Source organism: Mesoplodon mirus (assembly GCF_964341445.2).
Source record: "Mesoplodon mirus genome assembly, chromosome: 3".
NCBI lineage: Eukaryota > Metazoa > Chordata > Mammalia > Artiodactyla > Ziphiidae > Mesoplodon > Mesoplodon mirus.
In genome coordinates this window covers 143,660,463-143,687,247 of record NC_138978.1, presented here as the reverse complement: position 1 = coordinate 143,687,247, position 26,785 = coordinate 143,660,463, and the positions used below count along the sequence as shown (strand labels likewise).

Sequence of the window (26,785 nt, the reverse complement as noted above, 5' to 3'; positions counted from 1 at the left end):
CCTCGCTCAGGCCCGTGCCGAAAGCGCTCCCATGGCCCATGACATGAGCACTCTGGGCCCCAGAGGTGGCACCACACACGAACAGGAAATTTCATCCTCCTGCTAGAAACACGTGGCAAACAGGCCCTGAGCCCTCTAGCAGGGCTAGACCCAGTTCCCGGACACCGTGGGGAGCCAGGCCCAGGGGAGGGGCTGCCCTCCAGGGGCTCACAAAACCCCGTCCTCGGCAGCCCCAGCCAGGAGCGGTGGGCCCCACCAACCTCCCTCCAGGACTCAACCAGCGCTGCGTTTCGGAACCCCCTACACCAGGCTCGCCTGACCGTGTGGAGAGGCCCTCCTCCAGGCCAGTGGCTCATCCACAGCCCTGCTTCCCTGCACCCTCTGCCCCAGCCCAGGGATGGGCACGGCCGGAATGAGAATGAGTGTCGAGCAAGCCCGCCCTGAGCTCTAAAGGCCACCTCTGCAGGAACTCCTGGAAAGAAGAGAAGAGGAGGTAATCGATGGCGCTGAAGTCCTCGCTGCTCTGGTTCAGGCGGAACTGGAGGAAGACCAGCTCCCGCTTCTTCACCTCCCGGGGCCCCTGCACAATCAGGGCGGATTTCTGCGGAGACAAAGGCCAGAGTCTCAGCTGGGAGAGCCGCGTGGGTGCTCCTGAACTCACCTCGGGCACACAGGGCTCCTCACCCCACCCCACGCCCAGGAACAGCGTCTGGACCAGGCCTGACAGCAACCTGTCCTCCCGCCACGAGCCTCACTGGCTGGCAGTGCTGGGGAAGCTCTTTATTTAGAAACGGTACTAACTTCCATCTGGTATAGGTACAAGTGTTTTTTTCCAGTCTGTCACTTTCCCATTAACTCTGTTCTAATGCCATTTGTTATATGAAGCTCTAAAGGTGATGCAGTGAAATTTGTCAGTCTTCTTCACAGCTTCTAGATTTTGCTTGCTAAGGGAAACCAAAATTCTATCAATATTCTCCTGTATTTCTTCTTAGCACTTTTTAAAAAACTTTACATTTAGATACACAATATGCCTGCCTTTCAGTTTTGTCTATGGTATGAAATAGGGATCTCACTCTCACTACCCAAACAGTGGGCAGACGCAGGTTTGACCCCTGAATGTTTACTCATTCTGGTATCTGACTGGGCAGGTCCCCTCCACATCACTCCCCACCCCATCCCCAAACCTGGCAGGGTTATTCTGTATACATGCTTTTATTTTTAAATAAATTTATTTTTATTTTTGGCTGCGTTGGGTCTTTGTTGCTGCGCACGGGCTTTCTCTAGTTGCAGCGAGCAGGGGCTACCCTTCATTGTGGTGCGCAGACTTCTCACTGCAGTGGCTTCTCTTGTTGCAGAGCATGGGCTCCAGGTGTGCAGGCTTCAGTAGTTGTGGCTCACAGGCTCTAGAGCGCAGACTCAGTAGTTGTGGTGCACAGGCTTAGTTGCTCCGCATCATGTGGGATCTTCCTGGACCAGGGCTCGAACCCGTGCTCCTGCATTGGCAGGCGGATTCTTGACCACTGTGCCACCAGGGAAGTCCCCACATGCTCTTCTAAATGTACTTTAAAACCAGCTTGTTAAGTTCCATGAAAAAATTCAACTGGGACTTTTAACTGTGATGATACTGGATTTACAGATTGGGGAGAAACATCTTTACATCTACTTTTATAAATACTATACTGAGATTTGAAAAGAGTATTCTGACAGGTACAGTGTTACAACATGCACTTACTCTAAGTTTATTAATTGTGCCAATTCAATTCTCACTTCTTATCCTTACTACTTTCTGTCTGTTTGAACTGTGAATTTGAGAGAGGTGTTAGTAACACTCTAAGGTGATAGTATTTTTTATTTCTAACAGGTTTTGCCTGAGGAATACAAAGGGTATGCTGTTTTGCAAATAAAAATTTATGGCTGTTAAGTCTTAGTGGGGAGAAGTGGAGTTTGAACCTCTTGTCTACATAAACAGCCCTCTTTTAACTCTTTGCATCTGGAATTCCATTTTAACTGACAGTAAAACTGCCAATCCACTTCTCTGGTTATGGCTGCATTTTCCCAAGAGATCTCTGTCCATCTGTTTATTTTCAACCTTTCCATGACAGGTTAAGGGGCAGCAGAGAATGCTAACTGTCCCCAGTTTCCATTATCCACTTCCTACTGCAGAACCAGTGCTGCTTCCCCAGTTGCAGATTTTAGCAGGATATAGTCGCCCACTGGAGGTGCATTTCTGGCCTCAGATGTGGCCATGGGACGAAGTTCCTGGAATGAGCACAAAAGTGACTCACACAATCCCACGCCAGGCCCCTAGCGGGGAACTGCCCGCCCTCTGCTGCTCACCTTCCCGAGATCGGGCAGCGCACACGTGCTGGTGGGCCAGCACTGACCCCGAGGACCGAGACGGCGCCCAGGGATGGCAGAGTGACAGACAGAAGCCTTCACTGGCCATCCTGCGAGGCAGCACTGCCCGCACTCACAGACGTCCCCCAAGAAAGAAACAGCCCTCTCTTATCTCAGCCACTGTGTGTGTCTGGAGTGTTTGCTTTTGTACAGGAGCTTAGCCTGTACTCTGACCAACATAAGTTGTTTTCCAGAACTGGAGTGCTGAGGGAACAACCACGTGAAGATAAGGCATCAACTTCACATTTGGACACCGGGAATATGGCAGGCGGTGAGGAAACAGACATGGGTCCTACAGGCTGGAATGGCGGTGACCCTAATTGCGCCACAGCAAGGCATTTGGTAAAAACTAACGAGATTTAATTGAGGGTACAAGAGGTAGAGACTAGAAAATAAATGAGAATCTGAAGATTGATGAAGCAGGACCAGATGAGCCCCTTGGCTGGGATGCTTTCACGTGGATGCAACAGGATGTAAACAGCCAGAAGCTCACGTTTCTGCAGACATCTCACTGCAAATAAAGGGGCTGCGGGCAGCAGAAGGATAAGGACTGTTCAGCCCCCCAACCTATAGAGCCAAAGCCGTGGGGCCCAGGGAGGGCCTGTTTTCTAGTGTCCACTCCAGAGGATGGGCCCAGCGGATCACAGCCAAGGCAGGCTCTCTCAGTGGACAAGGCCAGGGCAATCCAGGACACAGGAGTCTCTGCCAAGGTGCAGGCGCTGCCGCCCGCCTCTGCCTTCCTCCCCGGGGGCCGAGGCAGGACACCTCACAGGTCCCACCCAAGGGGCTCCATCAGGCTTCGGGGGCGGCCATGCTTCCCGCTCTCCCCTTTCCCTCCGGAGCTCCACTGAGCCCCTCTGCTCCTCCTCCATGGCTCTGCACTGTGTAGAGGGGACCCGGTACCCAGGGAGTGGGTAAGCTCTCTCTAGTTTACAGCTGTGGATGGCAAGGAGCCCCAGTGGTGAAGACTGCCCATCACCCAGGGCTGGAGACAGGTAACTGCAGTCAAATTAAGTTTTCATGGAAATGACTCCCCTTTTTGCCCTTACTTCATGGGTTTCTATTATACTTAGTTAAACTATGTAACTATTATAAGAGATACAACTGGCATGAACAGGTTTGGGACACAGGGACTCCTAGTTAGCGTACTACTCAATGGGGAGCCGAGAGGAAAGACGGCTGGAGAGCCTATACCTGCAGTGCCATCTAAGCGCGCATGGGCATCCAGTCGGTACACAGGGAACGGAGAGAGCGGAGAATCCAGACAGACAGCGTTTGTATTACCTAGCTCTTCATTAAAATTTTTTAAAGTTCTTTTCCTTTTAATTTAAATCAGCTTCCATTTCCCTGGAGTCCTGTTTTTTCCTCTCCATCCTTTTACGTGGTTGGTTTCGTGTAAAAGTCTAGTGGCCCTTAATTCTCCATTCTTCTTTCTGAGTGAAGGGTTAGGCTTACTAGTACAGGTCTGGGCTGTGGGTTTCTTCCTAACAGGCCCTCTCCCAGGCTCGCCCTTGCCTGGGGCTGACGGTAAGGACGCTCAGAGGCAGCGAGCAGAGAAGGCCAGCAGGCCAGGCGCTATGCGTACTTCTCTTCTGGGAAGAGATTCCTTTCTGGTGGCTCTCTCCTTCCATTGTGGATGTCCAATCTCAAGTTCTGCTCTGTTTCTCTCTGCTGGCCCAGTGCCCAAGCAGGGAACCTCCCCTTAGCTTAGGTAGAGAATGGGCCCAGAGCCTTTTCCCCAGAGCAAACACTGTCCCCAGCAGCTCTGCGTGCCCCGGGAGGGCTAAAAGCCTGGCAGGCGGTCCTGTAATTATTATCCTGACCTGCCCTACAGCAGCCCTGCTCTTTAATGTGCTGACACAGAGCCAGCAGTTGGAAGGAAAGTTTTCACCTCTACAGCAGTCCTCTCCGGCATCTGTTTTAGGGCATGGGTTTTCTCTGATTTTGCTCCATCAATCTGACCCAGTGTGCTATTTATATTTTACACCAGTTCCTCAAAATTTCTGGTCCTCAGATGATACCCGTCCTTGGGTATTATCGATATTTTATCTTATTCTATTTTTTGCAGGAGTGGGAATCATTTCAGCAGGATTTTAGGAGGAGGTCTAGAACAAATATTAATGAAAAAGTCTTAGTGGGATTCTTTCATCTCAAGGCCCACCTGTAGCTCCTTATCACCCAAAGGAGCAGGTCCTTCTCCACAGCAGACACACATGCTTTCCTCATCTGGCCGGTACTTCTGTCCACAACTTCACCGCCCACTGCCCTTCTGGGGGCACCTGGCCCTCCAGAAACACCTACCTGTGGAATTTTGCTCAGAGGCACAAACAAACATGCTGTTTCCTCCCTTTATGCCTTGGTGCAGAGTTCCTCTGCTTAGAAAACCTTTCCTTCCTCTCTTTGAGCTGGAAAACTTACTTAGCCCTGTTCAATCCTTTTGGAAACAAGGATATGGGATGAAAAGGAGAAGATGTAAATATATACGAAATTCCTTCCCTCCCTCCAGAACCCTGTGCAGACGCTGTTCCCCGCCGCCGTCCACTCCCCGGCTGAGCGGAGCCGTGGGTGACGGCAGGGCGGGGGTCCTTGTTCCCGGACCAGCGCTCCTTCTTACACTGGCATAGTTACTCCAAAGTATGGATGCCTAGGCCCCGCCCCCAGGAACAGTGATTCAGGTGGGCCCACATGGAACCCAGAATCTTTGCTTTCAGAAGGGATCCTGGCAATTCTGTCGGGCAGTCAGCTATGGGACCCACTTGGCTGTGTCACACCGGCCCCACCCTGCAGCCCGCCACCCTTCCATCCAGGACAGGATCTTATCACTTTGTCGGGAATCCCGGAGGGTCACTCAGAGGAGGCCGAAGGCCCCACTGCCCTCCCTGAAAGCAGGTGAGCCAGCCGCGGCCAGACTCCACTTACGAGTGTTTGCCAGGGGCCGAGGGCCCACACCACGGTGGGGAGTGGGGAGGCCACCTGGCAGAAAGAAGACTGGGGTTCTCAGGGTGCGAGGCCAATGGAGCATGCTGCCCAGACCCAGCTCGGGGAGACGAGAGTTACCAGGGTCTGATTGGAGAAGGGATCTGTGTAGTTGATCCTCTGGGTGGTGCAGTTCATGTCTCCTGGCTGGCCGGGGCTCTTCAGAGGTGGAATGACCTCGTAATGGTGCTTACAGCTGAGCAGCTGGGCCTGACCGGGGTACAGGGCAATGCCTGGGGGACAAACAGGGAAAACTGAACGGTCACAGTCCCTCACCACACCCCTAAAATCATGTCACATATATTTTTTCACACCCGCCAACCACCTAAGTTCAGGACTCCCTGGGTGACTGCAGATGAGGGAGAAGAAAAGTGTCACAGAGGATGGGGAACTACACACCCTGCCCTCAGAAAGCCCTGCCCTAATGGAGGAGACAACTGCCCCCTCAGTAAGCCCCTCCCGGCCAGGGATGCAGCCTCCCCAGTGCCTGCACCAAAACCCGCCCCGCTTCAGAACCCTGCTCCACACCCTCCAAGGAGGCCTCTGAGACAAAGTCAGGCACTGCCAGGCCCCCCGCACCGCCGCCCACCCGCAGACTCACTGGGCAGCCCTCGGCTACGGGACTCCCCAGGTCTCATTCCGTCTCGCATCTCCTGCCCAGACTGGGAGCTCCAAGTGTGCAAGTCGCAGCCCCAAACCCCTCCCCCTCCCCCAGCCAAGGCACCTTGTTCAAAGCTCTAAGGACAGCAGCTGTTCTAACCTCAATGGCAGAAACACTGAGAGCAGCATGTGGCCCCAGACATAGGCAGAGTAAGACCAAGAGACCAGATAGAGAGAGTAAAACCCACAGATACAGAGACAAAAGCAGACAGAGAAGAGGAACAATCACAAAACAGGCAAAGACAGGCAAGAGCACTGGGACCAGCATACCTGTCAAGAAGCCCCAGGCAGAGGGGACCTGAGACTCGGGCTCTGCCCTGTGAACAGACCATCCGAGGGTCACTCGGGGGCATCCTGGGGACAGAGCCTGAGCTCACAGAGCTCACACCTCCCGGTCCACTCCACGCTGCCAGAGCCCAGTGCCAGCCCCACTGCCCCGGAGCAGACAGCCCGCTCTACGGCAGAGACAGCCCCTCGCAGGGACAGGAGAGGTACGGATGATGTGGCCTGGGAGCCCCTCTCCAGGCAGGGCCCCGCCCACCTCTGGATGGCCTCGCCTCCCTGCCACCTGTAACTCCCACTTCTCCGCATCACTGGCCTCTGGCTCCAGCCAGGCTAGACTCATCCTCTCCATAGAAGCCCTCTGCCTCCCCATGCTCACCTTTGCTCCTGTGGACCCCCCTCCCAGAGAAACTCTCTTCCATTTACCAAAGCCCAGCTCATATCCTGCCACTGAGCATAAGCATTCCTTGCCCACCCCAGTCCTGCAGCGACCACTCCAGGCTCGGTCCACCTCCCTCCTCGGCATGTGACACTCTGCTGGGTACCAACAGCAGCTCTTGGGGTGCATAACCCACACCTAGACTGTGCTCGGACTCCTCTGCCCTGCCCGTGGTGCCCAGCAAGACGCCAGGAGTGCGATGGCAGCTCAGGGAGTATTTGCAAGTCGATGCCCCAGACCTGGGCCTGATGTCTGCCTGGGGCAGGCTCTACCTGGGGCGTCGTAGCGATCCACCTCCTTGTAAGACACTGACATGACAGGGTGCTTGAGTTTCTCACGAAAGTCCGTGATGGTCTGGTAGACCAGGAAGACGGCCACGGCCATGAGCAGCAGGTAGATGAAGATGAGCAGCACCGAGAAGACGTTCTTCAGGCAGGCCTTGCTAAAGCGGATGCTGCTGCAGGCGGACTCGCTGTCCAGGGCTGAAGGACAATGACACACACGTGATCCAGAGGAGGTGGGCAACCTCCAGGCCCACGACCTGCTTTACCAAGGAGGCAAGGTCGCCCACACATCCAACCTCCCCACCTCAGCCCTCACATCCGAATCACAACACACGGCCCCTGTCGACACTCACCACACACCTGCTCTGCCAGGAGGGGGACCCTGAGCTGAAGGAGGTGCCCCTCTAGAGGGACAGACAGTTACAACCCAGCAAGGGAGCCGGCCCCAGCCTACCTCTCTGGCCCCATCCCCTGACCACTCCACTCCCACAGGACCAGCTGTAATAAACAACTGTTCCCAGTGTGCCTTCCTCAGCCCTGGAGCCCCTCACACCCCAAGCCTGGCCTGAGGCACTGCTACTGCTGACTCCTAACTCATCCTTCAGGGTTCAGTTTAGAAAGGCATTTCCTCAAGGAAGCCTTCCCTGACCCCATAACTTGATTTGGGCACCCCTTCCTCAGTGCTCCCAGGGCACCCTATGTCCACTGTCATCACTCTGCAATGTTACTGTCTACATGTCTTTTTATCCCCCTAGGCTGTGAGCTCCATGAGGGCAGAGACAGGGCCAGTCTTGTCCATACTGAGCCCCTAGACCTTCACGCTGTGCCTGGAATAGAGCAGGCATTCTGCAATTAGATGGTAAATGACTGAATGTGTCCCGATGCCAGCCCCTCCCCAAAAGTCCTATGTTGAAGCTCTAACCCCCAATGTGACAATATTTGGAGACAGGGCAGTTAAGGAGATAATTGGGTTAAACAAGGTCATAAGGATGGGCCCTAATCCAATAGGACTAGTATCCTTATAAGAAGAGGGAGAGCCCAATGGCATTTTTCACAGAACTAGAACAAAAAATTTTTTAATTTGTGCAGAAACACGAAACACCCTGAAAGCCACAACAACCTTAAGAAAGAAGAATGGAGCTGGAGGAATCATGCTCCCTGACTTCAGACTATACTACAAAGCTACAGTAATCAAAACAGTATGGTAGGGGGGGCACAAAAACAGAAATACAGATCAATGGAACAGGATAGAAAGCCCAGTAATAAACCCACACACTCATGGTCACCTAATCTATGACAAAGGTGGTAAGAATACACAATGGAGAAAAGACAGTCTCTTCAATAAGTGGTGCTGTGAAAACTGGACAGCTACATGTAAAAGAATGAAATTAGAACACTCTCTAACACCATACACAAAAATAAACTCAAAATGGATTAAAGACCCAAATGTAAGACTGGATACTATAAAACTCCTAGAGGAAAACATAGGCAGAACACTCCTGGACATAAATTACAGCAATATTTTTTCTGATCCAACTCCTAGAGTAATGGAAATTTAAAAAAAAAGGGGGGGGGACCCAATTAAACTGAAAAGCTTTTGCACAACAAAGGAAACTATAAACAAAATGAAAAGACAACCTATGTTCTGGGAGAAAATATTTGCAAACTATGTGACTGACAAGGGATTAATTTCCAAAATATACAAACAGCCCATACAGCTTAATATCCAAAAAACAAACAACCCAATAAAAAATGGGCAGAAGATCTAAAGAGACATTTCTCCAAAGAAGACATACAGATGGCCAAAAGGCACATGAAAAGATGCTCAATATCGCTAATTATTAGAGAAATGCAAATCAAAACTCCAGTGAGGTTACCACTTCACACCAGTCAGAATGGCCATCATTAAAAAGTCTACAAATAACAAATGCTGGAGAGGGTGTAGAGAAAAGGGATCCCTCCTACACTATTGGTAGGAAGGTAAATTGGTGCAGCCACTATGGAGAACAGTATGGAGGTTCCTTAAAAAACTAAAAATAGAATTACCATATCATCCTGCAATTCCACTCCTGGGCATATATCTGGAGAAAACTCTAATTTGAAAAGATATATGCATCCCAATGTTCACAGCAGCACTATTTACAATAGCCAAGACATGGAAGTAACCTAAGTGTCCAATCAACAGATGAATGGATAAAGAAGATGTGGAATATATATATATATATATATATATATACACACACACACACATACATACATATATATATACAATGGAATACTACTCAGCCATAAAGAAGAATGAAATAATGCCATCTGCAGCAACATGAATGAATCTAGAGATTATCATATTAAATGAAGTAAATCAGAGAAAGACAAATATCATGGGATATCACTTATATGTGGAATCTAAAAAAATGATACAAATGAACTTATTTACAAAACAGAAATACAGACACAAACACAGAAAACAAACTTAGGTTACCAAAGGGGATACTGGAGGGGGTGTGGGGTGAGATCAACTAGAAGTTTGTGATTAACATATACACACTACTATATATAAAATAGGTAAACAACAAGGATCTACTGTGTAGCACAGGGAACTATACTCAATATCTTGTAATAATGGAAAAGAATCTGAAAAAGAGTAAATAAAAAAACATATATATATAAAACTGAATCACTCTGCTGTACACTCAAAACTAACACAACATTGTAAATTAACTATATTCCACCCCCCAAAAAAAAGAAGAGGGAGAGACACCAACAATGCATACACACAGAGAAAAAGTCACATGAGGGGGTGACAGTGGACAGAGTTCAAGGCTGGCAGAGCAGTCAGAGAAAGTTAGGGGGAAACCTGAAAGGGAGGGAGCCACATAGGGTAGTCAACTCCCAAGTCTGCAAATGAAATATGCTCAACTTCTTGACTGGAGACACCAGGAGGGCCAGCAAAAAAGCAGCAGCTGGAAACCAAAAGATCTGAGTGGAGATTTCAGCTGCTGCTAATGCAAGGAACATAGATTAGAACTTGAGTCTTGTCATTTTAGCTACCTGCTAAGACAAAAATTCTTCAGAGAATCATAAGAGAATCCAGAACCTCTATAACATGTCATTAATAACGTCTAGTGTTCAATTAAAAAATCACCAGACATGCACAGAAACAAGAAAATGTGACCCATACTCAAGGAAAAAAGCAGTATAGTAGAAACCAATGCCAAGATGACCCCAAATGTTGCAATTAGCAGACAGGAATTTTACAGCACTTTAAGGATTTAAAAGAAAATGTAAGGATAAGGAATGAACAGAGGGGAAATAGAGAATCTGAAACTGTAGAAAAGAACCAATGAGAATTCTAGAGCTGAAAAGAAAAATAAATAAAATGAAAAACTCACAGCATAGTCTTTAACAGCAAAAGATGACAAGAAAAAAAAGCCAGTGTAGTTGAAGTTAAATGAACAGAAATTATCCAATCTAAAAAAAAAAAAAGATTGAAGAAAAAAAACTAACAGAGCCTAGACAACTGTGGGGCAATATCTAGCAGTCTAACAACACGTAACTGAAGAGAGAAAATGGATCACAAAAAATATTTGAAAAAATAATGGCCCAAACTTCCCAAAACTGGAGAAAAAACATCAATTTATAGATCCAAGAAGCTCAATACATGCCAAGCAGGATAAATAAGAAAAACAACCCTATGCAAATCATAGTCAAACAGCCAATGCAAAGGTAAGAGAAAAATCTTGAAAGCAGCCAGGAAAAAAAAAGGTATATTACATACAGGAAATTATAACTAATGATAGGTTAACTTTTGATCAGAAATAATGAAGGTCAAAAGACAATGGAACATCTTTAAAGTACTGAAAGAAAAAAATTCTGTCAACTGAGAATTTTAAAATTCCAGCAAAACTGACCTTCAAAAATGAAGGGGATAAGGTTATTTTCAAACACAAAAGCTGAGAGAATTCATCACCAATAGACTTGCACTACAATGCACGCTAAAGAAAGTTCTGAAATGACACTAGATGGTAACACTCAGATGTATAAGAAGGAATAAAGATCCCTGGAAATGTTAAATAGGCAGGTAAATATAAAAAGCTGTTCACATATTTTTAAAATTTTAGGCTATCTAAAGCAAAAATTATACAACAATATTGTAAGGTTTTGTAACTTTGGGGAAAGAAGGAACAGAGAAACAACATATAAGACATAGAAAACAGCAAAATGGTAGAACCAAATGCAACCATATCAATAATTACTGTAAATGTAAATGGACTAAACACTCCAATTAAAAGGCAGAGACTGTCAGCCTGGATTAAAAACTAGATCCAGCCAAATGATGTCTATAAGAGATGGACTTTAAATACAAAGACACAAGAGTATTTGCTCATAATTATTTCATTTTCTTTTATTTAAAAGCACAAAAGCAAGAGGAGCACAGAAGTTTTAAATGTCCTAGGTTGACAGAGAGAAGGAAATCATTCATTCTTTACTTGTACAAACATACATCAAGCATCAACTCTACACGCGACACTTTGTGCTGGGTGCTTCAGGGAGAAACCAAGGAAGAAGGATTGATGGTTTGTGCTACCAGTGCTACAGGATTCAGAAGCATGTGAAGATGTAAAATGTGGGATGTCCTTTTCTTGGAGGGATGAATGGGGAGTGCAGGGCTAAGGGCAGAGATCAGCAAAGGCTTTGTGGAGGAGGTTGCATTAGCCCTGTCCCTAAAGCACCAGGAGGATTTTGAGGAAGAAATAATTTGGTGTTCATTATTCATTTGTTTTGTGAACTGAAAGACCAGATATCTAGGCCAGTGGTAGAGTAAGAGCTTGGTCTCCAGCCCCAGCTCTGCTACTAAATATAACTACTCTGTGACCCAGGACAGTTACTTAATGCTCCTAAGGCTAACTTTCTTCATGTGAAAAGGAAATAATCATTTCAAATGAGAGATTGTTGTAAAATGCACTATAGAGTGCCTGCTCAATGAATTACTGTTATTGGAGACAGAACGTACCCACTGCCCCTCAAAAAATGAAGCCCTCAGTGATGAAGATAACAAAGATGAAGAGCATAGAATGACAACCTCATAATAATTAACTAGAAAAAATATATGCTGAAGATAAAATGGAGGTGGGGCAGAATACAGTGTCTTTCATATAGTAGTCATGTAATGTTTCCATGTCTGTTAAATGAATGAATAACCCAAATAACAGATGAACTAAGTCTTACAGTGCTTACTAGCTACCCTGAATTGGTCAGAGAATACCAGTGTATTTCAGGCACATAAAACTATAAACCAACTGGTGTGCCTTATTATTTCTGGTAAAATAGTTTAGAAAATTCTTACTTTACAGGAATGCCAATTCGCAGAAATGTCTGTGTGGTTCCTTCAGGCTGTGAAGAACAGGTTAATGCTGACGATGGCTGTTTACTCTAAGAGGAACCAGGAAGCCCCAAGGAAATCCCTTGGGTAGCTGAGAGTTAAGCCAAGGTACAAAGCAGCTCTAGTTCTCCAAAAGGAATTAAAGCAATTCACTTTTTCAACTTCCTTTGTCTCTGATTCTCCTTTGGCTGCTTATTGTTTAGTAGGTCCCTAGTGGGACTGTGTCAATTTCTGCACCCTCACAGCTCTGCCACCTGCCTTCCCGCTGTGTTCCTCTCATGACCCTGCTCCACTTTTCTCTTCAAGTCCCTCTCTCTGAGTTTTGCATGCAGACCCCCTCCTGGAGAGTATCCTGTATAGGGTACCCCATTAGGCACATCACAAGACACTGCCCTTCTCCACACCCAGCCTGTAGATGGCTTCCCTTAGCTCTGGTGCTGATTCCTGATCAGTCACATGTAGCTTGGCTACAGGGCCACAGGACCCAAAGTACGGTGGTTTGTGCACAGGGACCTACCCATAGCTGTTTTGCTTGGAAGGCACTCCCAGCCCCCATGGTCCATGTGAGACCACAGGTTCACTTCAAAACATGGCAGGTAAAAGCATATTCACTGTCATGAGCTGCTCATAACTGCAGTGGCAACGGGTTTCAGGTTGCTACATTCTAAGGGGGCTTGAAAAGATCACAAGATAAAAGTGAAGGAACTTCAAATGACTGAATTGCTGTGTAACATCTGAATAGAATTTTTAAGAGTTGGTAGGGACCTGAAAGGCTATCTGGTCCAACCCCATTCCTTGTGCAGTGATCCTGGTCTCACAGTCAACAACTGGCACAGAATGAGGGTCCTAGAGTCCTGACTCCTAGCGCATGCTCTTCTGCCACATGACAGTAAACATCAGTCCTTAAGATTCAGTTACTACTGATGATAAAAGAAGATCTGATTGAAAAAACATAACTTCAAAACAAGCAGAACATTTTTAAGGTAAACTGCATATTACGTCTAGGCTGTACAACATGATGAAGATGAACAATGACAGGCATCTGTGGGCAGGTGTCTCCTCTATCACAGCCAGAACAACATGATTTGAAATGTTCTGCCTTCATGATGCCTTTGGTCGGGGAAAGAGGTGACTTTCTCCCTACTTATTCTCGAAACTTCAAAAAAAAAAAAACTAATTTAAGGCAAAAAGGCAAAAACTTTAAGGCAAAAAACTAATTTAACAAAAAGGTCACATGACAACTGCACAACCTGCATTTGTTTGGCAGGGGTACCTGGACAAATTACTCTCGTGGGAACACGGGCCCAGAGTCTCTTCTGTTTCATTCACAGAAGCCAGGTTTAGCCTCTTCACAGGCCCTTCACTGATCCACAAATTGGCATGTAACGTAAATAAAACACTGCAGAATTGTTTATCATCCACATGTGCTATACGTGACACTCCAATTCTAAAAGTAGACACCGTTTCATTTTACCATTCTTTTAGAAAGGTGCTGGATATTTGAGAAAATGTCCCACGCACTCTGCAGTCAGAAAAACCAAACTCTGGCTTTTTTTGTGGCAAGCAGGATTAATTAAAATTTAAAAGTATACATCCTTTATATATATTTAAAGTTTGTGGCAAGCAGGATTAATTAAAATTTAAAAGTATACATCCTTTATATATATGCAAAGTCACAGTAGTAGAAGAGAAAAATAATGCACAAGATTTTCTTGGGAAAGGTAATTTATGAGTTTTGTAAAACCCATGACAGAATTGCTTCAAAAACCCAAACTTGCCCCAGAATGTAAGTCAGGCCATTAAGAGGATATGTAAAACATTGTGGGACCTTTATTTACAGGAAAGGAAACTGGCTGACTACCGCAACTGTGCAAAACTCTACCTTGCAGAGAGCACTGGGCTAAGATGCATTCAGATTGTGAAAAAGAAACGACTTCTTTATCTTTTTTTCTTTTTAGTGATGTGGTGGGTTTGTTTTAATTTTGTTTTGGTTTTCCTGTGAGATATAATTTACATACCATAAAATTTACCTTCTTAAAGTGAATATATTTTGTAGTTTTTAAAATATTCACAAGGTGTATAACCATAACCACTATCTAATTACAGAACGTTGTCATTACCCAAAAAGAAACTCCACACCCATTAGCAGTCACTCCACCTTCCTCCTAGTCCCTGGTAACCAATCATCTATTGGGTTGGCCAAAAGTTTCATTCCGTTTTTTCCATAAGATGGCTCTGGTAGCACTTAGCTGTCCTTAACTTCGTTCAAAACAATTCTGTTAGATTGTATGTGAGAGCTGTCATAACAGCGTGCATTTAAAAAAAAATTTATCAAAATTTGTAAATTTCTGTGTAGCCATTTTAATATTGAAGATAGAAGAAAAAGAGCAACATTTTCAGCATATTATGCTTTATTATTTCAAGAAAGGTAAAAATACAACTGAAATGCAAAAAATGATTTGTGCAGTGTATGGAGAAGGTGCTGTGACTGATTGAACATGTCAAAAGTGGTTTGCAAAGTTTTGTGTTGGAGATTTCTTGCTGGAGGATGCTCCACAGTTGGGTAGACCAGTTGAAGTTGATAGCAATCAAACTGAGGCATTAGTTGAGAACAATCAATGTTATACCATGCTGAAGATAGCTGCTGACACACTCAAAACATCCAAATCAAGTGTTGAAAATCATTTACACCAGCTTGGTTATGTTAATCGCTTTGATGTTTGGGTTCCACATAAGTTGAGCCAAAAAAACCTTCTTGACCATATTTCCACACGCAATTCTCTAACATAATGAAAATGTTCTGCTTTTTTTTTTAAGATTTATTACTTATTTATTTTTGGCTGCATCAGGTCTTAGTTGCAGCATGCGGGCTCTTCGTTGCAGTGCACGGGCTTCTCTCTAGTTGTGGCGTGCGGGTTTTCTCTTCTCTAGTTGTAGCATATAAGCTCCAGGGCACAAGGCCTCTGTAGTTGTGGCGCACGGGTTCCAGAGTGCACGGGCTCTGTAGTTTGCAGCACGCAGGCTCTAGTTGAGGCACACCAGCTCAGTAGTTGCGGCACACGGGTGTAGTTGCCCCGCAGCATGTGGGATCTTAGTTCCCTGACCAGGGATCGAAACTGCATCCCCTGCATTGTAAGGTGGATTCTTTGCCACTGGACCATGAGGGAAGTCCCAAATGTTCCGTTTTTAAAACAAACTGTGACGGGCGATGAAAAGTGGATACTGTACAATAATGTGGAATGGAGGAGATCATGGGGCAAGCGAAATGAACCACCACCAACCATACCAAAGGCCGGTCTTCATCCAAATAAGGTGATGTTGTGTATACAGTGCAATTGGAAGGGAGTCCTCTACTATGAGCTTCTTCTGGAAAACCAAACGATTAATTCCAAAAACTACTGCTCCCAATTAGACCAATTGAAAGCAGAACTCGTGGAAAAGCATCTGGAATTAGTGAACAGAAAACACATAATCTTCCAACAGGATAACGCAAGATGGCATGTTTCTTTGATGACCAAGAAAAAATTGTTACAGTTTGGCTGGGAAGTTCTGATTCATGTGCCGTATTCACCAGACATTGCATCTTCGAATTTCCATTTATTTCGGTCTTTACAAAATTCTCTTAATGGAAAAATTTTCAATTCCCTGGAAGACTGTAAAAGGCACCTAGAACAGTTCCTTGCTCAAAAAGATAAAAAGTTTTGGGAATGTGGAATTATGAAGTTGCCTGAAAAATGGCAGAAGGTAGTGGCACAAAAGGGTGAATACATTGTTCAATAAAGTTCTTGGTGAAAATGAAAAATGTGTCTTTTATTTTTACTTAAAAACTGAAGGCATTTTCTGGCCAACCCAATACTTTCTCTGTCTATAGATTTACCTATTCTAGGCAAGTCACATAAATGGAATCATATAATATGTGACCTTTTGTGTCTGACCTCTTTCACTTTACTTGTTTTCAAGATTCGTCCATGTTGAAGCATGTATCAGCTCTTCATTCCTTTTTATTGCACAATAATATTCCATTCTGTGAACATACTATTTTATTTATCCATTCATCAGTTGATGGACATTTGTGTTGTTTCTACGTTTTGTCTATTATGAGTAATGCTGCTATGAACTTTCATTACAAGTTTTTGTGTGGACATAAGTTTTCATTTCTCTTGTGTATATACCTAGGAGTAGAACTGCTGGGTCATATGGTAACTCCTTTTGAAGAACTGCCAGACTATTTTTCACAGTAGCTGTACCATTTTACATTCCCACAAGCAACATATGGGGGTTCTAATTTCTCTATATCCTCACCAAAACTTGTTAATCATCTTCTTATTGATTGTAGCCATCCTTGTAGGTATGAAGTGGTATCTCACTGTGGTTTAGATTTGCCTTTCCCTGATGACTAATGATGTTGAGCATCTCTTCATGTGTTTATCGGTCATTTGGATATCTTCTTTGAAGAAACATTACTCAGATTCTTTGCCCATTTTTTAACTGGGTTGTCTTTTTATTATTGAGTGTAAGAGTTCTTTATATATTCTAAATACAAGTCCCTTATCAGATATATGATTTGAAAATTTCTCCCATCCTGCAGGCTATCTTTTCACTTTGATAGTACCCTTTGATGCATAAAAGTTTTTCATTTCAATGAGGTCCAATTTACCTATTTTTCCTTTGGTTGCTTATCTTTGTCTATTCTATTAATATACAACTGTTTCCATGGAGAACTGATTGTAATGACTAATTAACTGTTTTCCTCAATGTGATTACATCTCTGATGTAATAAACTGCTTATTCAATTAGCATGTCTGGTCTCATCTCTCCCTTCAAAAAGAATAATAAGTGGTTGTGCTTCCCCTGATAGAGAGGCAACGAACAGACTGAGGCTTTTACCACATTATGGTATGGAATTCTTTATCTCAGAGAGTAACATTGGGAACATAATCCTGGGCGCTAGGTGCTTAACTCGAACTTCAGCTGCTAAATGCTCAGCAGCCTCATACTGTCTTCCTGTCCTGCTACTCTTAGTTCCAGGCCCTGCATTCAACTCCAGCTCCACCTCCTCTTCTGGCCTCCAAGTGTGGACATCCTCCGAGGCTCAGTCTCCATGGTCCTCTCCTGCTCATTCCACATTCTGTGTCTCTGGCTTTCTTCCAGGCCCCTAAACCACCCACTACGGGTCCTCTCTCCAGTCAATCCTATACCTCTCACTGCCTCTAGGTCATCTCTAACCAGACCCACCACATCAACTGAAGCGTGGTGTGTGCACCGCAGACGAGCATCTTCTCTTCCAGCCACCTGCCCCTCTGGACTCTGTCTCTGTATGGTATTATTCTCCCACTCACCTGGCTTCAAACCTCAGAGTCTTCTTTGGTTCTTTCTTCTCCCCCTCCCCTACATCAAAGCAGCCTATCACATCGGCCTTCAGCCTTTGACGTGGCACAGTTGTCTCGCTTCACCTTAACCCAGGCCCACAACCTGCCACACTGATCTTCCTAACATGCCCACTTCACTCCTCTTACTGCTCTGCTCCAATCCCTTTAAATACTGCCTGCCCCCTAGAGAAAGTCCAAACCCCAACACTCAAAGCCACCCCCAGGCCGGCCCAGCTGAGCTTTCCTACCTCACCTCCCTCTGCTACCCCCACCAACCCTCTGCTCCAACCACTGTACCACCCACCGATTCTGAAACACCCTACTGTCATTCCCATCTCTCTGTGTTTGTGCACACACCCCTCCCCCCCGGCCAGCCCTTCTTTTTCACCCATATATCACCCTCCTTCAGATTAATCCCACTTCCTTCACCAACCAGCCCTCCTTCATTCACTCCTGAGGCACCTGTCTCTAGCATTCCTTTGGCCCTCATTCATTCATTCAAGTTGGCTTACATGAGATGCCTTCCTGCTCCAAATCCCCACCTTCCTCTCCCAGGGTACCAATACACACTGAGCACCTACAGAGGGCCAGGCACTCTACCAGGCACTGGAGTTACAATGGGGGTAGGGAGGGGACAAACCTTTGTGCCTCACAAAACTCAGGGTCAGGGCCTAGGGGCTGACACAATTAACGAAAGAATTATAGTCAATAAATGGACACTCTCAGCTGTGCTAAATGCTACAAAGGAAAAGTACTGAATACTAGAAAGCAGGTAACAGGGAGAAAAAGACCCCATTAGGTAGCTCAGGGCAGGCTGTGTAGAAGGAGGGCAAGTTCTTCTTTGGGTAACCTGCCTTCTCTCTCCACATGGCCTGAGTTCCCAGAAGTAGGCCATGCCTCACTCACCTTCTTCGTGGTTTTAGCATTGGGCATAAAGGTGAAGGAATCCATGAGTGACTCTGGTGGAGGAAGGGGAGGATTTTGGAACAAGAAAGCATCTCATCCAGGAACAACTGAGCCAGAGTCAGAATACGTTCAGAGACAGCCCTGGGTTCAATTTGAGCCCTGCTACTCTTTAACTCTGAGCACAGTACTTAACCTCTCTGTGCCCCCGGTTTCTGTCTATAAACTAGGACTAACCGCCTCCCTCAAGAGGGTGGCTGGGAAGATTATGGGATAAAGTACATAGAAAAAGCCCTACCCAGGCCTAGTAGAGGAAAGCACCTAATCATTGGTGGCTGCTGTCATTACCATTATTTGTATTATTCTTAGGGGACTCAGAGGCAGGAAATGAGCTCTGAAAGTTGTATACCAGGTCATCAAATTCGGGCCAAGTCACTACTGAGACCAGCCAAATGGGCTTCTGAGCGCTGGATTGTCTACGGTCTAAACAGGAGATGCGCCCAGGAGAGTTTCCCCAAAAGCAGGGAAGGCTCTTTGCCAGCCAAAGGAACGACCCAAAATTTGCTCTGCCTGAGGTCTGGCTGCCTGCTCTGACTGATTTCAGGCTTTGAGGCCCCAGGAATCTGAGGCAAAAGAGAGGCTGCCAAGGTCGAAGGTCATCATGGCCACTTCCTAATTTGCCTGGCATTTATCTATAAAAGGAAACACAACAGGAAACTTCATCTTTCCAAGTCTGGCCTCCCTCCTCTTCCTGCTGTCACCATCTATTCTCTTCTGACTGGGGGCAAGAGGGCGGTGCAGGGTGCAGTAGGCAGAATAATGGCCCACAAGAGATGTCCACGTCCTACATCTTGGAGCCTACAAATATGTCAAGTTACACGGCAAAGATGGGATCAAAGTTGCTAATCACCTGACCTTAAAACAGGGAAATTATTCTGGATTATCTGGATGGGTCCAATGTAATCACAAGAGCTCTTTAAACATGGAAGAGGGAGGCAGAACGAGGAGATGTGAGAAAGACCTGAAGATAGAAGAAGAGACATGAGCCAAGGAAGGCAGGCAGCCTTGAGAAGCTGGAAAAGGCACTAAAATGGATTTTTTCATGGAGACTCCAGATAGGAATTCGCCTGCCGACACCTTAATTTTAGCCCAGTGAGACCCATTTTGGACTTCTGATCTCCAGGACTCTCAGATAATAAATCTGAGCTGTTTAAGTCACTAGGTTTGTGGTAACTTGTTACACACACAATAGAAACTAACATACAGGGCTTTCAAACAGTTCTCCCTGGGACCTTAGGGCTTCAGAGGTAATGCCTAGAGTCAGAGTGAGGGTAGTCAGGCTACAACCTTTTACACATTGGGCTTTAATAGAAGGATGCTTAAGATATTTTTTAAAAATCACGGGTGCAGTAGAAAGAGTCTGGGGTCAGGCAGAGCTTGATCCAGTCTGTCTGCTGACCAGCTACGTGATCTTCCCACACTTCACTTAGCCTCTCTGAGCCTCGGGGCCTCATCTGGGATCATGAGGATGATCGCCTCCCAGGGTTCTTATGAGAATTAAATGGCCAATGGGGATGACAGAGCCTGGCAGTCAGTAAACATTAGCTGCCCTTCCTGCCTCCTTCCTTCTACAAAGTCCTCTCTAAGGTTTAGGCACAATCACAGAATTTCCTATCCCATTCCCCTCCCCTACAAATATGGGAATCCAGAGGAGCAGAAGCCCACCTCCCTCAATCCACCCAAGAAGCTGGAGTCAGGCTGGGACTCCATTCATTCACTCATTCATTCACTCAATGAATCCTTATTGCATGGCCAGGGCTGAATGGGGAGCAAAAGGGACTGTCTCCACCCTGGTGGAGTTTACGGTCTAGTAGAACAGACAGACATTAATCAAATAGTCAGGCAAACACATATACCATCCCATCAGCGACAGCTGCAAGGGAGAGATGTGTAGGCTACAAGTGACGGGGGAGGTGATCTAGCCAGGAGGTCAGAGAAGGCTTCGCAGGGAAAAACTGAGTGAGCTGAGAGCTGAAGGATGATTACGCATTAACAAGGTGACAGACGGAAGAGAATTCCAGGCAGAGGAATAAAACCGCCAAAAGGCCCAGTGGTGGGAGGGAGGCCCAAAGTAAAAGAAGGCCAGTATGGCTGAGGGGCAGTGAAAAAGGGGAAGTAGGGAAGGAAGGAAAAACAAATGACTTTCGGGTTCAACTGGGTGGTGATGGTACCATTCCTGGAAACAGGAGACACTGGTAGAGGGCGAAGCTGGCAGTGGGGAGACCATGAGGTCAATTCTGGACATGTGGAGTTCAGGGGACCTTTGGGACATCCTGGCAGAGCCACCATCTGGGAATCTGGATACACAGGATATGCGAACAGGTAACCTCTGGGCCAGAGATATAACCACGGCAGTCACGTGTGAGCAAACAGTGACTAAAGCAGGGGAGGGGGCCTGAGTGAGGTCACCTGCCAGAGAGAGAGAAAGGGGCCTCTGAGAAACATTTAACACCCAAGAGCTGGAGGGTGACTGCAAAGGAGGCTGGAAGGAGTGACCTGAGAAGTAAAGTGTCACATCATGGAAGCTAAGGAAGCAGAGCGTATCCGGGATGAAGAAGTGGTTGACAGTATCAAACATTCCTGCAAGGCTCTACGAGACGCCACCTTACTGATGGGACCACCCAGTTGGGCGACAAAACTGGAGAGGCCTGATATCCGGGGATGAGCCCTATCGGATAATCGCCCAGAGTGCCCTGGGAAGCAACCCAGGTATTAGAGGCTCAACTGCTGACAGCGTCCCTGGGAAAAAGGAACACAAAAACAGAGACCCAGGGCTTCCTTGGTGGTGCAGTGGTTGAGAGTCCGCCTGCTGATACAGGGGACACGGGTTCATGCCCCGGTCCGGGAAGATCCCACATGCCGCGCAGCGGCTGGGCCCGTGAGCCATGGCCGCTGAGCCTGTGCGTCCGGAGCCTGTGCTCCGCAACGGGAGAGGCCACAACAGTGAGGGGCCCGCGTACCGCAAAAAAAAAAAAAAAAAAAACAGAGACCCAAAGTTCTTGTCATTGTGTCCAATGGCCTGGCCTCAGGATCTGGCTCAAACTAGAGGACAGAAAAGAGCAGATGCCGGCTTGGACACATCCTCTGTCCCAAGGCTGGTTAAATATGTATAGCTCTAAAACGAGGGCAATACTTGAGATCCGACACCAGGCAGGGGCTGCGCCTCTGACACAGGTCCCCAGCTGGCGAGGAGCCTGGACTAGGGCCTCCAGCTGCAGCAGTGGCTCAGCACCGTTTGCCGGCACTTCCACCCCCAGCGCTGAACCCACTTACCTGGTAAGATCCCTGGACCCTGGACTTTGATCGCCTCCTTTTCCCGCTCGTCCGCCTGCTCTGAGTTCTCAACCACCTGATCCAACTCCTCACTCAGCTAAAGGGAGAAACAAAGAGGGCAAGGAAGTCAGCTACATCAGCTTTGCTTTTCTGGACTAGAATAAGAAAGCAGAAGGTGTTTCTCACTTAACTGTCATCAAAAAAAAAAAAAAGAAAGAAATCACATGATATAGGGTATGTTATACCAATTCTACAGATTAGCACACTGAAGCTCAGAAAATTCAAATAACTTCTATGTGTTAGTTTCCCAGGCTGCGGTAACAAAGCACCACAAACTGGGTGGCTTAAAATAACAGGAATTTATTCCCTCACAGTTAGGGAGACTAGAAAACTGAAATCAAGGTGATGGCAAGGTTGGTTCCTTCCAAGGGCTGTGAGGGAGAACGTTTTCCATGCCTCTCTTCCAGTTCCAGATAATGGCCAGCAACCCTGGGTGTTCCTTGCTTGTAGATGCATCCCATCTCCGATCTCTGCCTCCATCTTCACACGGAGTCTCTGTGTCTCCACATGGTCAATCTTCTTATAAGGGCATCATTCATACTGGGTTAGGGCCCATTCTACTTCAGCATGACTGCGTCTTAACTAAATACATCTGCAATGACCCTATTTCCAAATAAGGTCACTTTCTGAGGCGCTGGGGGTTAGGACTTTAACATACCTTTTTGGGGAAGACAATTCAACCCACAATACTCTCCATGGCCATAGAGTGAAGAGCAAAATCCAAGTTAGTCTAGTTCCAAAACCCATGGTCTTAATCACTTCCCAAAGAAGGAGGAAATGCAAGCTTAGAATCTGCTGAGGGAGCAGAGGGAACAGAAGTTGATTTCGGAGCTAAAGTCCACCAACTCAGGCTGCAAATGGCAGAACAAAGTGGGGAGGGCAGACCAGCCAGAGACAGGTGCTAATTAGCAGCCTAATAGCAGGCAACCTCCACCTCACTTCATCAGAGTTCTCACCTGTCAAATGGGGACAATGATACAATGATAACCAACAAGGTTCCACAGCATTAAGGAGAAAAGCAGGAAACACCAAGACCAGAGTTTAGAGGAGGACCTATCACTGGATTGGGAGGTGAGGGAGGGGATAGACTTCTCAAGTATTTTCTTAGGCTCACAGGGTCAACACTTAAGGTCGCAGGACATCATTAAAAATTCATCTCTAAGAAACGAGTTAAAACAAAACTCTTACATATCTAATATTCTTCCATCTCCTTCTCCATGCCTCTGCTCCTGCCCTTTATTTATTTATTTTTAACATCTTTATTGGCGTATAATTGCTTTACATTGTTGTGTTAGTTTCTGCTTTATAACAAAGTGAATCATCTATACATATACATATACCCCCATATCCCCTCCCTCTTGCGTCTCCCTCCCACCCTCCCTATCCCACCCCTCTAGGTGGTCACAAAGCACCGAGATGATCTCCCTGTGCTATGCAGCTGCTTCCCACTAGCTATCTATTTTACATTTGGTAGTGTGTAAGTCCATGCCACTCTCTCACTTCACCCCAATTTACCCTTCCCCCTCCCCGTGTCCTCAAATCCATTCTCTACGTCTGTCTTTATTGCTCCTCCTCTTTAGAATCAGGTAAAGCCTCTAGTTTAAAGCCCTGAAGCCCAAAAGAAAAGAAAACCAACACGTGAAAGATGACACCATGAAACACAGGCCCACAGTGGGAAGGAACACAGATCAAGAGGTCCCCAGGGCTCTTTCCCTTTTGCTGGCCAAAGAGCAAGGAGGATGTTCGTCCTGGGAAGGCACAGCGTTCTCTGATCCAAGCCTCGCACAGGTTCAGCCTAACCCTAACACACTCCTAACCCAGTTCCCCTGCTGACTACCTGCAGCCATAATAAACCCACCTCCTTGCCTGACCCTGGCCAAATTCTCAAATGCCCCATCCTGCAAAACCAAAATCTCCCCCCAGCAAAGAAACCTAACTCGGAGCTAGGTCCACTCTCAGAATGACCCATACAAGAAAGATTCAGGAGGCCTCCTTCTTCTGAAGAAGGTGAGAGACAGGGACTTCAGAACGGTCCACTAAAGAAAGTAAGGGGAGGGGTCCTTCCAGTGTCTTCCACCAACGGAAACTGAATCCACCCTTGGCCTTACCCCTGCAAGCAGGATAACTGCCTATATTTTAATAAACATTTTAGGAGCCCTGCTAGGTAAGGAGATAATGCAGGTTGCGTGTGAATGGTGAGGGACATGGTCTTGTAAACCAGGACCCCAAAGCTCCCCAGAAGCAGGAGATGCCCACATCCTGTTAATAAGAACTAGCATTCACTGAGGGGTCACAACTGCCAGGCACTGAGCTGAGCACTTTCACAGACCAACTCATCTAATCCTCAGAGCCCTGTGAGATAGGGACTATCATTACCTTCATTTTGCAGATGAAGAAACTTGAGGCCCAGAGAAGTTAAGTAACTTGACAAAAGTCACACAAATGGCAAGAGGCGAGGCAGGATAGGAATGCGGGCTTTTTGACTTAAAAGTCCTAGTATCTACCCACTATACTCTATTCCCTACAAACCTGAAAACTTTCAGAGTCAAGGAAAGACACAACTCATTTCCCAGGATTCCCCCACTGCCTCGGGTACAGAATCTAGGGGCCACAGAATCCACAGCACTGGTTAAAATCCATCAGGCTCCTTTTGGACAAAGGAAATGGTAGAAGAAATACAGAAATTTGTCCCAAGTCAGATTCTAGCCCAGATCCCACACTACAAAATGGCAAGCCTCAGGCAAATCTCATCTGCCTTCAACTTGGCTTCCCCTTCTACTACGGGGCTAAGGCATCTGCTTTATATACTCCACACAGTATCATTTACAAAGGGAGAAATGTACATCAATATTGATCAGTATTGATCAAGACAGCAGCAGTTCACATGAGAAGGACTGGCAGAATGATAGACTCATCTGGGAAGTGAGACCCCTATGGAGCATGTGAGATTTGAGATCCCTCTTGCACAATGGGGGGAATTTTAACCAAAGGAGTTTGAGAAGGGGTTAAAGAAGAAGAAATGGTGTGAGCATAGGCATAGCAGGAGCACGTTTTTAATCGGTGAATTTCCAGTGTGGCCAGAACCTAGGTGGGTGAGGAGATGACGAAGGTTAACAGAAGATACGGCTGCAGGGCTGTGAAAGCTTGTAAGAAGTTTGGACTGTTCTGGGTAGACCAACGGCAGCATCAGGTATATGTAAAAAGGAATGCTCGTGGATCAAGGCAGGGCCCCCGAAAGAATCTGCCCAGCATGGGAGACACCAAAGGGAGAGTTGGTTAGATCAGACTTGGGGACACAAACCTGAGGATTGAGGATATGGAACTGCCTGAACTTGCCAAGGGAGGGGAGAACGGTGAGGGACACAAGGGAGGGAAGAGAACTAGAAATGACCAAGGTTTGGGACCTTAGAGGAGGAGAAGGAGAGCAGTTCACCAGTGTCAGTAAGTCAGCAGGAGGAGCTGGTCTGAGGGAAGAGCTGGAACGGCACCCTGCAGCGCAGGACAGACAAGAATGAGACAAAGAACTGGAAAGTAAGAGTTACAGTCGTGGGAGGAGGTGAAAGTGGAGAGAGAAACGGAACGGGGCGAGAAGCAGCTCTGTCGGTGAAAGCACATTTTCAAAGTTGGTTGGCCATCAAAACGAGCTGTAATTATCGCTATCGTTAGCAGCTGCAGGGGCCACGAGGCCTTGGGCGTGGAGGGGGCTGATGCCCACCGCGCCTCTGCCCAGCTGGGAGGAAGGCGCGGGTGCTTCCACTTGTTGCAAAGAACCTCGGCGTGGAGGGCGGCGGGGTGGGGGGGGAGTCCGCCCGGCGGACCGCGCTGCTGCCTGGGTCGGACGAGGCTTTAATCATTCACCTGATGGTTAAGGGTCGAGACTCCGGGGCCCCGGCTCCATCCTTCTGCCAAGCGAAGGCAGCATCCGGAGGAGGCTAGGCGTCCCGCTTCCTTCCTGCTCCGCCGCAGCTCAGCACGCGGGGACCCCTCCTCCGAAGCACTCACCGCTACTTGGAGGCGGGCTCTGCCCGCCCGGACGCCCCCCACAGCCCAGCCGCCCAGACCCCCGGGACCCGCTCTGCCTCACAGGAAAATTTGCTTTCGCCCCCGCCCCTGCCTTGTACCTCTTGGTAGGATGTGGAGAGCTCCTGGCGGATCATGGCACTGACCGGACCTAAGGCAAACCTGAGCCCGCTGCGATCCCCGGGAAGCAGCTAGGCGAGCACCGCGGCTGCAGCGCCGAGATCTGCCGGCTCTCCGAGGCGAAACCGGTCCGCAGGAGCGGCTTCGAGACAAGGCGGGGCGCACTCGGCGCATGCGCCTCGCCCCCGCCGCCGCTGGAGCCGCGAATGGGTTGCTGGGAAATGTAGTTCTGGGCGTGAGGGCCCCACTCCGCATTCCCGGGGTAGCGAAGCCTTTGAGTTACCCAGAGCCAGGCTTAACCCACACGTTAGACGCACGTGCTTTCCTCTTCTCTTACTTCCTCTCTTTATTGGAGGGGGAAGGACCGAGAAAATGAGTGGAAATTGGAACAAGGGGGCCAAGTCAGACAGGTAGGAGATCCTAATCTATAACTGAAAGAGGAAGCTTGGCCTTGTAGTTTATAACCATAGTAAATATCTGGAGAGCATTTTATATGTTACAAAGCACGTTCATGCCCATTATGCCTTTCATCCTGCGAGGAACCCTGTAAAGAGGGCAT

General features: G+C 47.2%; 1 protein-coding gene across 1 annotated transcript in view; it reads right to left on the bottom strand.

Annotated features, from left to right (window-relative positions):
- PACC1 (proton activated chloride channel 1) overlaps positions 1 to 26,380 on the bottom strand; it is a 34,265-nt gene extending 7,885 nt beyond the window's left edge. The window contains exons 1-5 of the mRNA XM_082612034.1: positions 26,208 to 26,380; positions 22,027 to 22,123; positions 7,027 to 7,236; positions 5,455 to 5,606; positions 459 to 601 (exon numbers count right to left, since the gene is read on the bottom strand). Of these exons, the coding sequence (XP_082468160.1) occupies positions 459 to 601; positions 5,455 to 5,606; positions 7,027 to 7,236; positions 22,027 to 22,123; positions 26,208 to 26,243 (638 nt within the window). The 5' untranslated portion in view covers positions 26,244 to 26,380. The remainder of the gene's footprint in view (positions 1 to 458; positions 602 to 5,454; positions 5,607 to 7,026; positions 7,237 to 22,026; positions 22,124 to 26,207) is intronic.
- Between the last annotated feature and the right edge of the window lie 405 nt (positions 26,381 to 26,785).